The sequence below is a fragment of the Sardina pilchardus genome, chromosome 17 (genome assembly GCF_963854185.1).
Source record: "Sardina pilchardus chromosome 17, fSarPil1.1, whole genome shotgun sequence".
NCBI classification, from domain to species: domain Eukaryota; kingdom Metazoa; phylum Chordata; class Actinopteri; order Clupeiformes; family Clupeidae; genus Sardina; species Sardina pilchardus.
In genome coordinates, this window is record NC_085010.1 from 19,132,888 (window position 1) to 19,150,387 (window position 17,500).

The 17,500-nt window shown below is 47.5% G+C and overlaps 1 protein-coding gene across 2 annotated transcripts in view; it reads left to right on the top strand.

Annotated features, from left to right (window-relative positions):
• The window catches only part of bmpr2a (bone morphogenetic protein receptor, type II a (serine/threonine kinase)), a 33,622-nt gene extending 25,919 nt beyond the window's left edge, over positions 1-7,703 (top strand). For both annotated transcript variants that reach the window (XM_062518582.1, XM_062518583.1), the window contains exons 10-13: positions 52-188; positions 535-707; positions 2,459-3,912; positions 4,774-7,703. In XM_062518582.1, the coding sequence (XP_062374566.1) occupies positions 52-188; positions 535-707; positions 2,459-3,912; positions 4,774-5,087 (2,078 nt within the window). In that variant the 3' untranslated portion in view covers positions 5,088-7,703. The remainder of the gene's footprint in view (positions 1-51; positions 189-534; positions 708-2,458; positions 3,913-4,773) is intronic.
• The last annotated feature ends 9,797 nt before the right edge of the window (positions 7,704-17,500 follow it).

Here is a 17,500-nt window from a genome sequence, read left to right on the forward strand (position 1 = left end):
TTTATATAATATAGGGGTTTTAAAGTTTCTCTCTGTGTTTGCGTCCCTCAGGAGAGACGGTGCCGGAGTTCCAGATGGCGTTCCAGGCGGAGGCGGGCCCGCACCCCTCCTTTGAGGACATGCAGGTCCTGGTGAGCCGAGAGAAGCAGAGGCCCAAGTTCCCCGAAGCCTGGAAGGAGAACAGTCTGGTAAGATGCACAACAACAACAACAACACAACAACATCAATAACACACACTATTTTAGCATGTGAAATGTTGGAAGTACTGTTTAAAATAAGGAAAGTCATCTTGCAAGATTTGGCAATACAATAAGAATATTTTCACTTACAGTATAACATGGTAAAAACCTTAAAGGAATGTTACCTATATCACCCCGACTAAGTTGGAAATGAGGTCCTATGTCCAAAATTCCGAACTATTCCTTTAAATCACATGCAAAAATGTCTTGTTAGAAGCAAATCCTGTAAAATAATATATGTATTTTGTTGGTTTAAGGTTGTTTATGTTGGTGGTGTTGTGTGTGTCTCCTCCAGGCGGTGCGCTCTCTGAAGGAGACGATGGAGGACTGCTGGGACCAGGACGCGGAGGCGCGCCTAACGGCTCAGTGTGCGGAGGAGCGCATGGCCGAGCTGCTGCTCATCTGGGACCGGGACAAGTCCGTCAGCCCCACCCTCAACCCCACCAGCACCACCCTGCACAACCACAGGTGACCAGCCTACTTACAGTACCTGCTCTCACTCTCTTACGCACTCGTTTGGCTGAGGGTATGTCCGTTATTATAAGGGCTAGTCTCCCTTAGGGGCAGCCGTGGTGTACTGGTTAGCGCACCGGGCTTGTAAGCGGAGGGTTGCCGGTTCGATCCCCGACCAGTCCACCATGGCTGAAGTGCCCTTGAGCAAGGCACCTAACCCCTCACTGCTCCCCGAGCGCCGGTGGTTGGGCAGGCAGCTCACTGCTCTGGGTTGTGTGATTCACCTCACTGTGTGTTCACTGTGTGCTGTGTGTTCACTAATTCGGTTAAATTGGGTTAAATGCAGAGAACTGAATTTCCCTCACGGGATCAAAAAAGTATATATTCTATTCTATTCTATTCTATTCTATTCCCTGAAGCCACAGAATGAGGAATAACATTCAAGCTGCATTGCAAGAAGAAGACCTTAGGAAACAATAATACTGCTACACTAAATACTACTACCAGAGGATGAGAGTGCAGAAGTTCTAGTACTAGTGTGGACAGATGAGAGTGTCATAGAGGGGAAAGGAGGTGGAGGGAAGTAGGAGGGAAGAAGGGAGGTCCATGGCAAGTGTGTGTCAGGTGTGTTGGGTCGGTGGATGTGTTATGATAGGAGGTACTCTTGGATGAGTGGGGTCCTCAGGAGCTTCCTGGAGATAAGAGAGGGTCGCTTGGTTGGTCGTTCCACCACGTTCCACCACATTCCACCATGTTCCATCACGTTCCATCACGTTCCATCATCTTAAACTATCTGCAATCATAAAATGTACTGTAGAAAATTTTCCACGTCCCAGTTCCTGTATAAATCTGTTAACCTCTCACAAACATACTTAAACAATAGAATACAGTAGTATGCTGTAAAACCATTGTATTTTCAAAAATGATTCATACTGCATAAATCTGTGGCTCTGCATGACCGGAAGTAACCTTTGTTTGGCACCCATCACTGCCATCTCAGTCAGTAAATCAGTAACCGGTGGTTACTATATTATAGTAACAGGACATTTTTACTAATTGATAATTAATTAATATTCAGGTAGGTAAGGTATAACTGGTTACTTATTACCAGATACTGCTGTTAAAATGTTGTAATAATTCACATGCCAGCCAAACAGATCTGCTTCCTTTGCTTATTGCAGTTGAATTGAAATGAATGGAATGCCTTTATTGTCATTGTAATTTGCAATACAACGAAATTAGGAGCACTACTCCACTGGGTGCACGCATACAATAAATAATCATTATAAGACATATAAAACACACTAAGACATATAAAACACAATAAAAAAGTAACAGAGCAATGGTCAGATAGTGCAACTATTAAAGTGCAAGAAGTGACACTAGGTGGCTGGGTTTAGCTATGTTTGTTTAGGGAGACTATTGCGTTTGGGAAGAAGCTATTTTTAAATCTTGTGGTACTGGATTGTATGGACCTATAACGCCTACCAGAAGGTCCTTATAGTGCGCGCTAACAGCATTTATCAAGCGGTAGCATTCGTACCACATTTGGGTTTAAGTGTCCACAGGGGCCTGGGTTCTATTCCGACCTGCGGTCACTGCCCGACACTATTCCCTCTCTCACTTCCTGTCAGTCTCTACAGTCCTACCACAGCTAAAAGGCAAAAGTCATAAAAGTAAAATCTAACAACAGACGTATATTGTCTGAAACCTGTGTTGTATGTATTGCATATTATTTATGTGTGTTCTGTGTATGCGTTTCACAGGAACCTGTCCCATGTCCGCCGGACTCCCAAGGTGGGTCCCTACTCGGAGCTGTCGTCCTCCTCCTACATCGAGGACCCCGAGGGCCGGCCCAAGACCACTCAAGGCGGCGGAGACGCCTCCTCCTCCTCCGGCCCGGCCTCTCAGACGGCAGCGGGCGTCGTGGTGGTGGAGAAAAACAGGAACTGCATCAACTACGAGCGTCAACAACAACAACAACAACAACAGCAACAACAACAACAACAACACCTCCAGCCACGGCTGCCCAGTCCGGAGAGCAGCGGCGGCAGCCAGTCCACCACCACCACGGGCCTGACCCTCACGCCGCTCTCCGAGCCTGCGTCGGGCTCCGCGTCCACGCTGCACGGCCTCCACCACCACCTCCACCTCCAGCAGCAGCACCACCCGCCGCACCTCCTCCACCACCACTGCCCCGTGCTGACGCAGGAGGACCTGGAGACGCCCAAGCTGGACCCCAGCGAGGTGGAGCGCAACCTGCGCGAGAGCTCCGACGAGAGCCTGATGGAGACGTCGCAGAAGCTCTTCTGCGCGCCCGACGCGCTGGCCTCCGGCTCGCACGGCCTGCTCTACCCGCTCATCAAGATGGCCGCCGAGGTCACGGGCGGGTCGTCGGCGTCGTCGTCGTCCACCTCGTCCTCCTCGACGTCGCACCTTCACCTTCATCACCACGGCGACGGCTCGGGGGGGCCCGCTCACCCGCTCCCCAAGCAGCAGAACCTTCCCAAGCGGCCGAGCAGCCTGCCGCTGCACGCCAAGACCTCCGGCAAGGAGCCCTCGTCGTCCTCCTCCTCCTCCTCCTCGCTGCGGCTCAAGTTCGGCAAGCAGAGCAAGTCCAACCTGCGGCAGGTGGAGACCGGCGTCGCCAAGGCCAACGCCGTCGCCGCGGCGGCCGAGCCCCGCCTGGTGACGGTCGCCAACAACGCGCCTGTCGTCGTCGCGGACGCGGTCGTGGCGGGAGCGTCGGGGGTCGGCGCTAACGGCGCTAGCGCTAGCGGCGGGCATCGCGCCAAGGGCCCGGCGGCGGCGAGCGCGGAGGACCTGAGCTTCGGCCCGCTGGCCGCCAGCCCCGACGAGCAGGAGCCCCTTCTGCGGCGCGAGGCGCGGACCAACAACGCCAACAACAACAACAGCAACAACAACAACGGCGAGAGCGAGAGCGAGGAGGAGGGAGACAACGAGGCCGGCGAGAGCGGCGCCACAGACAACGCTCCTCCTCCTCCTCCGCCGACCGACCCCCCGACCACCGCCAACGCCGGCACCAACACGGCCACCTCGGAGGCGGCTCGGCCCGGCGGATCCAGGGGCCCCCAGGAGCGCGGTGAGAGCCCGGCGCCCCCACAGCCCCGCATGGAGGCCCTGCTCAGGCAGCACAAGGGCCGCAGGCCGGAGAGGCCCAACTCCCTGGACCTGTCCATCACCACACTGACCTCCACAAGTGAGAATAGAGAGCAGCGCGCATGCACACCCAGCACGCACACACAGCACGCATGCACACACAGCACGTATGCACACACAGCACGCACACCCAGCACGCATGCACACACAGCACGCATGCACACACAGCACGCACACCCAGCACGCATGCACACACAGCACGCACACACCCATCCCTTTGTTTTTCTTTAAACACACACGCACCTGTCCTGCACCAATCCCCACACACACACTCGCCATGTCCTCCTGTGTCTCAAACCGCCTACTTGCACACTTCAAATACTTAAAGTGTATAGTGCAGATATTGCAATATTAACTATCGAAAAAATCAGTGCACACTAGCCGTGTCCTGACGCAAGTATGTAGTTTGAGACTAAGCCACCGTCCTGTTCACCTCATTTTCATCTCACATATCCACACACGTGCAGTCCTTTGTGTTTTATCCATTATCTAACTAGGCCAGTCGAATGCATTTGCGACATGGATAATTTCTAATAACATGTCTTCTTGTGTGTGTGTGTGTGTGTGTGTGTGTGTGTCTCTCTCTTTCTCTCTCTCTCTCTCTCTCTCTCTCTCTATCTATCTATCTATCTATCTATATATCTCTCTATCTATCTATTTATCTCTCTCTCTCTATCTATCTCTCTATCTATCTATCTATGTATCTATCTATCTCTCTCTATCTCTCTCCATCTATCTATCTATCTCTCTCTCTATCTATCTATCTCTCTCTCTCTATCTATCTATCTATCTCTCTCTCTATCTATCTATCTCTCTCTCTCTATCTATCTATCTATCTCTCTATCTATCTCTCTCTCTCTATCTCTCTATCTATCTATCTCTCTCTCTCTCTCTCTCTCAGTGGAGGACATGGGAAGGGACAGCAAGGAGCAAGGTTCGGGCGACAAGATCAAGAAGCGCGTGAAGACGCCGTACGCCCTGAAGCGCTGGCGGCCGGCCACCTGGGTCATCTCGGCGGACGTGGCGCTGGACGACGCCGAGGTCAACAACAACAACAACAACACGCACAGCAGCGGCAACACGTCCCGGGGCACCAACCACAACACCTCCCACGCCCAGCGGCCCAAATCCACCACCGCCATCTACCTGGGCAGCCGCGGGGGCACCATGACCTCTGCCTACGGCCCTGACCCCAACGACCTCTCGCGGGTCTGAACTATGAGTATACTACCCTCTACCCCCCCCGTCACCTACCCCCTACCCCCTACCCCCACCACCCCATCCCATGTCCCATCAACATATACAATGCCTGTAGAGTTTTAGACTGACTGGGCTGGCTGAAATGCAAGCTGGTGGGGGGGGGGGGGGGGGGGGGGGTGTAACAATAGGATAGTTAATGGACAGTAGCGCATTGCTACAGAGCTCAGCCTTGTTTGGCCAATCGATACTCAACTGTTCATAGTGTACCCTTAAAACCTCGAAAACCTTACGTTATTTTTAGCCGCGCTTGGAAGACGGAAGTTCGGAAGGTGAAAGCCGGGATGGAGTTGATTGGAGGGGATGACTGGAGTCAAATGGAAGAGTTTTGTTTGTTTGTTTGTGTTTTGTTTGTTTGTTTGTTTGTTTGTTTGTTTTTCTTTAAGTGCTGGATTTAATGTTGTTCCTTGTTGGCCCCCGTGACAAGATGGCTTTAAGAAAAACAATCTCAGCTATGCAGGATCCCATCGGCTCTGAGTGGTCCCATGTTTTTAAAATCAGTCATTGTTTTTTTTATATATATAATGTGGTGTAAAGTTTTGATTAATGTGCATTTTGAGCTTTTTATATTCTTTTTTTACTTTGCACTTTTCGACGTCAAAATTGCAATTCTTGAATCAGTATCCATGATGACCACCATGAAGAGTGGTCTCTAAACTTAGAAAGAAGGATGTAAAGAAAAATCGTTGTAAAGAAAAGATAATCTGACAATGTTGAAATATAAAAAAAATCAGTGTGTTTGCCTGTATAGGTCCTTAAGTCTCTGCTACAGAAACTCTCTTCTTCAACACCAAGGGCAGTCTGAAAGACTGACCAACTGACAATGCTGTATCGCTCTTTAGTTGGACTTCATTCTGAATTTAGCATCTCTTTCATGTTCTTTTGTCTCATTTTTTCCCTTTTTTTTTTTTTTATTTTGTATCCTACTCTTGAAGACGTGCAATAGTCTGTAGCTTATTTTTATGTAATGTTTAGCAAAAATCAACATTTTCTTTTTTTACTGTTGGTATAATTGTTTTTGTATATCATGGTGGGCTGTCTGTTTGAAACTGCAAAAAAAAAAAAGAAAAAAGGTTGCACTTAAAGCGGTCACACAATCCCCCACATGCAGGACCTGCCCTCCTCGTACACAAACGTCTCCACGGATGACAATCCCGAGGCCCGCTCTCCGGGAGAGTTGGGCTATGAAAGCGATCGGGCAGACAAAAAGCACTAACGCCCCTACCCTGCACCACCGCTCCTTCACAAAACCTGACAATGATCATGAGGTTGTGTTTAGGGGGGGATGTTCTTTCTTCTTCTACTTTTTTTCTTTTTTTTTTAAAGTTGTTTTTGTTTAAAGATTTGGCCGTCAGGGCTGTAGAATGCAAAAGTGCAAAACGCGCTGTCGGATTTCTTGTATTTCAGACTCTTAACTAAAGATTTGTACCTGAGAACAAACACAATGCTATCATGGGTCACGTTCCCAATTTTCCTCACTATCTGAACTTGCCTAGGTGTGTGTGTGTGTGTGTGTGTGTGTGTGTGTGTGTGTGTGTCTGTCTGTGTGTGTGTGTGTGTGTGTGTGTGTGTGTGTGTGTGTGTGTGTGTGTGTGCGTGTGCGTGTGTGCGTGTGTGCGTGTGTGCGTGTGTGCGTGCGTGTGCGCGCGCGTGCGCGCGCTAAGAATGAATGAGAGTATGAGGTCCTTTTTGTGCGTTCTCTTGTATGTGTTGTAATCTGTTCTCGTTTGTGAGTGAGTGAGAGAGAGCGAGTGAAAGAGAGAGAATGGATGTGTTCTGGTTTGTATGTGTTCTTACATGTACCTGTGTGTGTGTGTGTGTGTGTGTGTGTGTGTGAGTGAGTAAGTCTGAGCAGTGAAAATGCATGCAGCCCATCCCCAAAATGGTCAGGGTTCCCCTTCTTGAATGTAAGGAGCTTGAAAGGTCAGTCGCTCGAAGTTCATAGGTCAAGCACACAAACTCCTAGACAGTTTCTCAATGCACAGTGCATGCAAAGCTACCCCCTACTCCTCACACACCTCAGCAACATTGTGCACTATGCACACACAACCTAGGATGCAAGCAGCTTGTTACATCCCTTGTATGATTGTGATGAGTGTGTGTGTGTGTGTGTGTGTCTGTTTGGTGCATGCCCAAAGCTTAAGAGCACAATAGAAAACCCCTTAACTGTTTTCGTAAGTGTCTTAACATCCCAACATCAGCAGAATGCCACTACTGGTCCCTCTGAGACAGTGTTTGTGCGTGCGTGCGTGTGTTTGTGTGTGTGAGTGTATGTGTGCGTGTGTTTGTGTGTGTGATTGTATGTGTGCGTGTGTGTGTTCAAAGGTTGGGGAAGGCTGTGTGTGTATGCTGTTAATTTAATAAGCTCGATATTCATTTGGCTGACTATGGCCTGAATCTTTCCAGTCTATCATAAGTGTCCAAGTAGCCTGTAGTTACAACTGCTCTCATTCATGCGGAATGCTGTCTCATTGTATGTTTTGAATTCTGTGATTTGTATAACCAGTCGATGACTGTAAAATTGTATTATTATTATTACGTTCTGCATTTTAATAAATTATAACCTGCATTCAATACTATGTTGTCAATTTTAATGTGGATGTGAGGCGCCATCTTGTGGACGTAACTATACTAAAATAATAAATAAATAAATGATCGGATAGCATTTCCTATTTTGTCCGCTAGTCTGTTTTCATGAAACAGCCACATGCTGTCAGTTCTCTTATTTCCACATTTTCAGTAGCCTACGGTGAAAGTGAGGTTTTTATAACACGGGTTTATGTCAGATGCGCCTTTTACATTTATTTAGCCTTTTTTTTTTAATTTTTTTTTTTTTAAAACGGAAGCTGTTAGCATCTTTGTGACGGACGATCTAGATGCCAAGACATTTTAAATCCGAACTATGTAGTATTAAGCAGCATCGTTAGCATCTGCTTATAAGCTGTTATGGAGGAGAAAACACTATACTTGTGACTAGTCGTAACTTTCCCCTCAATTCTTTATCCTAACCCGCCCGGCGTAGTGCGTTAAACTGATCCCCAAAGTCCCCTCTGGATAAATTCGGTTGCTTCAGACCGCTGGACGGTCCTCACCTGTCAGATGAGTAGAGGGGGTTGTTGCTATTCAGCGAACGGCAGGAAAGGAGGCGTGACGAAGCGGTTGCATTTGGAGCGTGCACTCGAAGTGGTGAGAGCGAAGTGTGGCGAGCCCAGAATGGAGTCCCCGGGGAGCAGACAATAACGAGACGGTAGACGCATAAGGGGAATCCTCGTTTTCTTCACGCATGTACACATTCAGGAGTCAAGCTGCTGTTTAAAGTGACTGTACAAATTATGCGGGAGGCACGCCAGATGGATTCTATGACCACACATTGGTGTTGGACGCGATGAAGGTGCGCTGCATCGCTTGGTGACCATCAAAGACACGGGGAGCCGGTGGCTGATGGTTTCCCCACGGAGACAAACTAATTTTACCCGCTTGGATGTGCGCAAGCCGTTTGTGAAGTGATCTTGGAGGACGCACGCGGCTATGGCTTTGACTACTCAGCCCGAGACGAGGAAGTTCACGCGCGGACTCAGCAAACCGGGCACCGCTGCCGAGCTCCGCCAGAGCGTGTCTGAAGTGGTTCGCACCTCTGTCCTGGTGGTGAGTGGACGCCTTCATAAACACAAAAAAAACCCTCACATTGTATTCTATAAAGGAATCACAGTTTTGAGCGTCTGTGTATTGCCGTAGGCTCCACTGTCCGCAGGCAGGCAATGTCCCAAATAACGTTAGTGAATGTGGGACAAAGTAATTAGGTGGCTCCAGTGAGAGTCGACTGTTGAAAAGTGAAAATGGGCCAGGTAGATGATAATGCATGGTAATGGCGAACAACACTATAAAACTGTATAAAGCCGCATAAAACTGAGGCTATGATTGTCACGAGTTTGTCACAACATATCAATATGAGCTATCTGATAATGGAGGTAGGCTATGACTTTTGGTGATAGCCTTAACCGATGTATTATTAGAAGCACATAAGCATAGCCTAGCCCACCCTCTCAAGTGCCTTGTAGCTTACTGTCCTATGGACCTGGCCTCTGGTCATTGGTTGGAAATTAGCTTAAATGATTAACATTGTGGTAACATTACATGGTAGGCTATGTTATGACTCTTCATGGTAAAGCCTCTATAACACCTGACTCAGTCCCTATACACTGTCAACACAGTTGATAAAAGGTCTCTGAAAATGGAGAAGCAAACATGAGTTGTGTAAAATATGTAATAGGCTATTTGAACTATGTATTAGCCTATGTGTCAAGGTTTGGTTGAGAAGAAATATCATTGTGATGGTTAAAACACATGTTACAGTTTGGTCCAAGGCACTTGTTTTAAGTTTACATTTATTCATTTAGCAGACATGTCCTAGATACAATTTCATTTGTATGCTTTTGCAATAGGCCTACAGTACATATCTTTCTTCAGGCAGCCATTCCTGTCCTTTTGAGGACCGGAAAAGTGTCGCCTAAGCACACTGGCCAGCTGGTTTTAATTTGGCAATATGTGCTCCAAAAGAGTACTTTTTGCTGTCCCAAATACTATGCCTGTGTGTGTGTGTGTGTGTGTGTGTGTGTGTGCTTTGGACACAGCGATAGACATTCTGGTTAGACTTTTGTTGAAAGACTTATCACTCCACGGAGTATACAACGTTCTTGTGTGTGATTAAAAAAAAGAGCGTACTCCTGAATGTTTTTTTTAAAGGGCAAACTGATAAGTAGCCGTCAATGTGTGGTAGTAGTAGTTTGGTAGTTACTCATTTGTAAGACCAACATTTTCTCCATGTTATAATAAATAACGACCAGCCTAGTTCAGCCAGCTAAGACCATCTGGTGAGAGTTGTTTAGATTTCTCCAGATCTTAAACGTTCCTTGTTTGTGTAAATACCCGTAAACGGAACAAGTATTGTTCCATTGGGAAACAGGAAACCCTGTGACAGACACATTTAATAAACGCTTGGAGTGTTTGCCCCCCCCCCCCCCCCCGGCATACTCTCGCTTGGCATGGCTCGCTCCTGGAGACTGCCTCCAACTTTCTTGGGGACGTTGCTTGGTAACGGCAGTACACATTCACACTCACACACACACACACACACACACACACACACACACATGCACACACACACACTCACTCACCATCCGGGCCTTGGGTGAGAAATGGAACCCCACGGTCGCTACCAGTGTGCGCTACGCTCACCTCTTCACTTATTCATGATCCTGCACTCACTGGCTGAGTTGCTGGCTTGACGGCTACGCCAGCAGTGCATGCTGGGTAGAGATGACACAGTGGGAGTTTGCCCGGTGACATCCCCTGAGCGCACAGAGGGGGGGTGGTGGGGGGGGGGGGTGGTGGGGGGGGGGTGATGCCACCCAGATGGATAATTTAGGTTCTCATTACAGTAGCACAAACACATCTGTTTGTGTGTACCAAACTAATCAAATCAACATACAGTGGCAGTTTATGAGCCAGGAATAGAGAAAGGGGGGAAATATGGACGAGAGCTGGAGAATGGAAACTGAGGAAATGGACGAATTTCATCCAAAGTGTGCGATTCTTTAAATATTTAAATTGCTGACCTGACTTCAATGGAGACAGACTCTATCCCGATCCTGCCGCTTTTCCTGCGTTCGTGCGTGAATAATGTATGGCTGTGACAGCAGTGTGTAGCTCCTGACGGGCCCCTCTACGGTCCCTCTCTCTCTCTCTTTCTCTGTCTTTCTCTCTCTCTTTCTCTCTCTCCCTCTCTCTCTCTCTCTCCCTCTCTCTCTCTCTCTCGTATGCAAAATAAGGTCACCCAGAGAAGCCGCAGTCTTAGTTTAACCCCTAAGACTCCAGCTGTGAGTGGATGGCGAGGTCGCACCTGGTGCACGAGCGTGCTCATTTCAAGTCAGCCACTTCATGGAAATTTACAGAGAAATCAATGAAGAAATGTGGAGAAAAAAGGCCTCTCGGGAAACGCTGTTTGTTCGTTCCAGTGTGGCAGTGGAATGTTCAGTGATGTTCCTTTTTACGTAATTGACTTGAGTGGAAATCAAACCGGTCCTGTGCATGTTTTAGGGAGGAAAAGGTTGCAGTCCTTTTCAGTTCAGCCAAAACATGGTCCTTTAATCTGCTTACGGGACGCTGATACAGGACCTGCGTGTTCCAACGGAGCGTCTGTTCATTAGATAGCTGTACCTGATGTGGTGTTGGCAGAACAGGGTTTAGTCCTGATGTCTGTTGTCGTCAGGATGCTGGGCATGAGAGCTGAGGATGATGGGATGTTGGAGGACTGCGCTGTGTCGTCGGGGTGAGACAGCGCTGGGCAGACTGTCTGCCCTGGTGGAGACAGAGCCAGAGCCAGAGCCCTCCTGGGCTGATGATTCCAGGTCATTTGCAGATCAAACAGATTTGCGCTCTGTGTGTGTGTGTGTGTGTGTGTGAGAGAGAGAGAGAGAGAGAGAGAGATGGCTGTGTGTGTGTGTAAAGAAGGGGAGCATACTCAGTGAACCATGCCTATTTATCGTCTGTTTGAATGCACACGCATGCAGCTATGCACAAACAGACACACACACACACACACACACACACACACACACACACACACACACACACACACACACACACACACACACACACACACTTGCACACATTGCTCTTTTGGATGTGTAATGTCTGCATATTCATTGGTTCCATCTGCCTGCTCTTGTTTTTACAGACCTTTCTGTGCAATTGTTGAGAGTATATGAGTCAGAATTAACGTAGTAGTTTATTATATATCCGTACTGTCAGAACTGTGGTTTGATTGAAGGGTTCCAGTAAGTCAGCTGATGTGTTCTTCCACATATGACACTCGACGTGGCCCCAAGTATTAAAGGGGAGAGTTTTAAAGCCGCCTGCCTGACGCCAATCAATGCACTAAATGTCACATTACATTTACGACTCCAAGATGTCACAATACTCTCAGGGGTACAAAAGGGAACTTTTGTAGGACACCCCATTCCTGTTTTCTTTTGCGTTTTTAAAGCTATTTTGAACGAAAAATATGACACACAATAGCAGGACATTTTATCAATTCAGTGTAGAGAGCATTCCATGTTACATGGCAGTCGGATGCTCACAGGAGAAGCTGTAACTACACCCAAATACAGTATCAGCTGATTTCCGGGACAGCATTGGAGACCTACTGGCTAAAGACACTGTTGTTAAGAGAACTGTGGTCTCCCTATGCTTGCTGGTTACATCAGTGCTCTGTGGTGTCATTTGTTCTTGGTGTGACGGCGAGTATAGGCTGCTGACCTCCGTCCATATGAGACGCCCTGCTCAAGCAGGACAATGAGGTCATTAGTGGGAAGGGGTCCTGCTGGGGTCAAAGGTCATCCATAACATGAGCCAGGTCAGGGTCAGGTTACCTTTCTTTCTCTTTCTTTCTTTGTGTTTCTTTCTCTCTCTCATTCTCTCTCTCTCTCTCTCTCTCACACACACACACACACACTCCTAGGTGCACCTTGAATGAAAGCAAAAAACTTGCTCCATTGACAGTTCATAGATACAGTATGCAGTGTACAGTTCTTGTGCCCGTTGTGTGTGTGTGTGTGTGTGTGTGTGTGTGTGTGTGTGTGTGTGTGTGTGTGTGTGTGTGTGTGTGTGTGTGTGTATGTGAGCATTTGTGTGTGTCTGGATGCCCGCTCCTTCCCTCCTTCCCTCAGCACTAAATAGATAGACTCTCACTCTCCCTTTATCATTATAGTTTAAATACACTAAACATATCACAAACACAAACAAAACCATTACTTTACTGACACAATCCAGGAGCTGTAACATCCACTACCCTTTTAAACGAAACCGGCCAAATGTCTCTTATAACATGCTTATAACAATGCCAACGTCCTTACGGTCAGGCCTTTACATTAACATTTACGTTTGGTCATTTAGCTGACTTTTTCTTATCAAAAGCAACTCACACAAAAAAGGAACAACAGTGTGATCAGGACATGTTAATGTAGCAAAAGGTACCACTCACAATCCATAGAATAAAGTGCTGATTAAAGCAACGTGAGGTCAAGGGGAGACGACGGGGGGACAGTGAGAGTGGAGAAGAAGGTTTGTGGTGAGGGCTACATTAAAGGGACACTTCACCGATTAGCATTAAGCTTTGTATCTTTAGAAAACCAGTCATTTCAATGATGTCGGATTTCAATGAAACCCATGAATAGGACTTCCTGCTTTCGATGATGTAAAATGATGATTTTTACATCATTGAAAGTAGGAAGTCCAACATTTAAATCTGTGTTTCTCCCATCTCAAGGCAAACTGAGGGAATGATGCACGACCATTCAAAAACATGACTGGTTTTCTAAAGACACAATAAAGCTTAATGCTAATCGGTGAAGTGTCCCTTTAAGGCAGCGTTAAGTCAAGGGAAGAAGAAGGGGGGACAGTGAGAGTGGAACAGAATGTTTGTGGTGAGGGCTACATTAAGCATGTCCACTTATGTCCAGTTGCGCCAGGAGAGGAGCTGCTCTTCAGGAGGTTTTTGAAGATAGAGAAGGACGTCCCTGCTCTGGAAGACACTGGTAGCACGCTCCACCAACAGGGGAGCTACAGTACCTATCGACGAGAAACGTTTGAATTGGTGTGAGTGTAGGTGTGTGGCAGAGCAGCTGACATCCAAGATGACAGCCAGTGTAGTATGTATCAAAATGAGTTCAAATACTGTAACTACGTTCTGTAGCTTTATCACAGACATCAACAATGACCGCCTGACCATCACAAAACTGTTGAAAAGGAGCGCTTCCTAGACTGGATCTGGATTTGAGGCGGTCCTTGGCGGATGGGAAAACACTGAAAATCCAAAACAACAAGGCAAAAACGTCAAGGCCCAATTTTTGGATAGTCCGACCTTTTCTGTTGCATAATTGAGATGGCTGTGAGCGTCCTGCAGTTTAATCTCCCGTCTGTCCACCTACAGCACACCGAGACCCGAAACCTTTGGGCAGCAGCGACAGCAGCAGCCGCAGCAGTGGAGGGCCCGCTGATTAAATATCTGCCCTCGTTAATTATGGATGGCCACAGGTTAGGTGTCTGGGGGCTATTTTTACGCTCTCCTTTTGTCCGCTTTTGCACCGGCAGGACACGGGACACTCAGGGGGTGCCGTGAGGGTGTTTTAGCCCCCTTCCACAGATCTCCACGTACTCGGGATGAGTTGGGAGTAGGAGGCGAGAGGTCCATGAGTCCCGTCCAGACTAGTAGCAGGTTGATTGAGCAGCTCAAGTGTTCTTAAATAGCGTAGTTAGTGCTGGAGGCGGCTCCTAACAGAAGAACAGTTTGTTCTGGAATGTTCTCCTGGTGTTTTAGTATTGTGGTGGGATGTCGATATAACTACATCTCAGGTCTTTGGTAGCTTAGTTTTTTTTTTTTTAATTAAGGGCAATGGGAACGATAGATTGTATTTGTTGTCTGTCTCTCTGTGTATGTGTGTGTGTGCGCGTGCATGTGCGTGTGCATGCACGTGTGTGTGTGTCCGTGTGTCCCCCCCTCTCTCATTTTTCTGTCTTTCCTCAGTGTGAGGAAGTGTGTCTGTCTGCAACTGTCTGCTGAGAGGACTTATATGTATATGAGTTTGTGTATGCATGTGTGTGTGTGTGTGTGTGTGTGTGTGTGTGTGTGTGTGAGTGTGTGTGTGTGTGTGTGTGTGTGTGTGTGTGTGTGTGTGTGTGTGTGTGTGTGTGTGTGTGTGTGTGTTTGCATGAGTCTGTTTGTTTGTGTCCCTACAGCTCTGACTGACAGATGAGCGTCTCTAACTGAATCACGGCGGAACAGAAGAGAACAGAACAGCGCTGAAAGCACACTGCTGCCCAATCAGTTAGAGAATCACTCATCATTACTGTCCGCACACAGAGTTCCCAGACACACACACACACACACACACACACACACACACATACACACACGCACACATACACACAGACACACACACACACACACACACACACACACACTCTCTCTCTCACACACACATACACACATGCACACTCTCTCTCTCTCTCTCTCTCACACACACACACACACACACACACACACACACACACACACTCACGCACACACTCTCTCTCTCACACACACATACACACATGCACACTCTCTCTCTCTCTCTCTCTCTCTCTCACACACACACACACACACACACACACACACACACTCACGCACACACGCACACGCACACACACACACACACACACACACTGATAAGGCCAAACATCATTACTGTCTAGTTCTAGGTCTAGGTCTAGTTTTCTTCATTTCCTTCCTTCCTGATGTCCTGATTTGGACACACACCTACACACTCACACACACACACACACGCACACACTGGCTGCTATAACCTAATAATTTGACCTCAATGATATTAATGCAGGCTTAATGTGATGCAGCCTGGTGTGCTGTGTCTATCCAGGCAAATGGCAGCAGTAGCAGCAGCACTAGCAAAGGATCAGCTGTGGAGATTGAGATCATTCACAGGAGCCTTCATATTGGGCTTTGCTTTCTATTGCAGTATTATTGGGATATATGTATGATATTTGCTTACATGTCCACAGCAATACTTGTGTATTTCCTCTCGGTCCCTGGGTGTGAGAGAGTTCAAAATATAGGACCTGATGGTCTATTCTCTGCAGTAATATTACAATAACGTCCTGTGTATTAGCAACATTGTTGCAAAATCATTGTATAAGCCTTGGCTAATAGTTTTCAAATTACAGGTAGGCTGCTTCCCTTTTCACTCATTAATTTATTACTGCACTGGATAATTTGTAGGCTGTGTCTATATCTGCAGTTTGACCACCTGAATTTCCCCTCTTTGGGATAATAAAGTTGATCTTTTGACTTTTGACATGATGTTGAGGGAACAGGAAGTATTGTCCCAGAGGTTGGGCATAGGCAGTTGTGAGGGATTCCAATGGAATAACTTCTATCCTGGTTCTTGGGAGAGCTCTATATTGAAGCTAATAAATCAGTATGAAATAGAGCTAGGTACATCACAGATATATGCAAGCGCAAATCATTGTAATTAGTACTTCAGTTATAGTTTACTGAAGTGGGTTTAAATGGATGTACTAAAAAAATTTAAATCCTGTCTGGTCATGATAGGGCATTTATGTACAGTTTCCTCCTCAATGCCCATACCTGACTGCAGTGAAATGACTTGTCATTTTGGCATCAGTCCATGATCTTCTGAAGAGAGAGGATTGCTGCAAATCTTGCATCACTTGGAAACTCTTTTTAGTCTGTTTATTCACACCGCCTCTTCATTCATCATGTTGGCATACTGGCATCACCACAGCTTCCTGATTCACCCCAGCCTCGGTTATGTGGTTAAACCAGTCAGGGTGCACTGTAGGCAGCCCATAAAAACTCTATCATTGTGAGACCGAACAGCAATGTATGTTTCGAGTTGTTTGGTTTGGAAGTTTAAAACAAATCTTGAGGCTTGAGAATTCTCCTCAGCGCTACTGTGTATATGGGCATAGTAATGGAGTAGTTGGGAATTCTCCTCAGCGCTACTGTGTATATGGGCATAGTAATGGAGTAGTTGGGAGTTCTCCTCAGCGCTACTGTGTATATGGGCATAGTAATGGAGTAGTTGGGAATTCTCCTCAGCGCTACTGTGTATGTGGGCATAGTAATGGAGTAGTTGGGAATTCTCCTCAGCGCTACTGTGTATGTGGGCATAGTAATGGAGTAGTTGGGAATTCTCCTCAGCGCTACTGTGTATATGGGCATAGTAATGGAGTAGTTGGGAATTCTCCTCAGCGCTACTGTGTATGTGGGCATAGTAATGGAGTAGTTGGGAATTCTCCTCAGCGCTACTGTGTATATGGGCATGGCAATGGAGTAGTTGGGGCAGGTGGTCACTATGGTTCTTTACCCATGATGCACAGGGGGAGTGAAGACTGTTTTTCCATTAGCAAATTTGGAGCCCGGAGCTCGACTCTCCACTCCTCTCCTCTCCTCTCCTCTCCACTCCTCTCCTCTCGGCTCCACTCCTCTCCTCTCCTCTCCCCTCACTCCTCTCCGCTCCTCTTCTCTCCTCTCCCCTCACTCCTCTCCTCCCCCCTCACTCCTTTCCTCTTCTCTTCTCTCCTCCCCTCTCCTCTCCTCTCCTCTCCTCTCCTCTTCCCTCCTCCCCTCTCCTCTCCTCTCCTCTCCTCTTCCCTCCTCCCCTCTCCTCCCCTCTCCTCTCCTCTCCTCTCCTCTCCTCTCCTCTCCTCTCCTCTCCCCTCCCCTCCCCTCACTCCTCTCCTCCCCCTGGGGTTAGTCCTGGTGGTGGATGTTCCACTCTGTGTATGGTTAG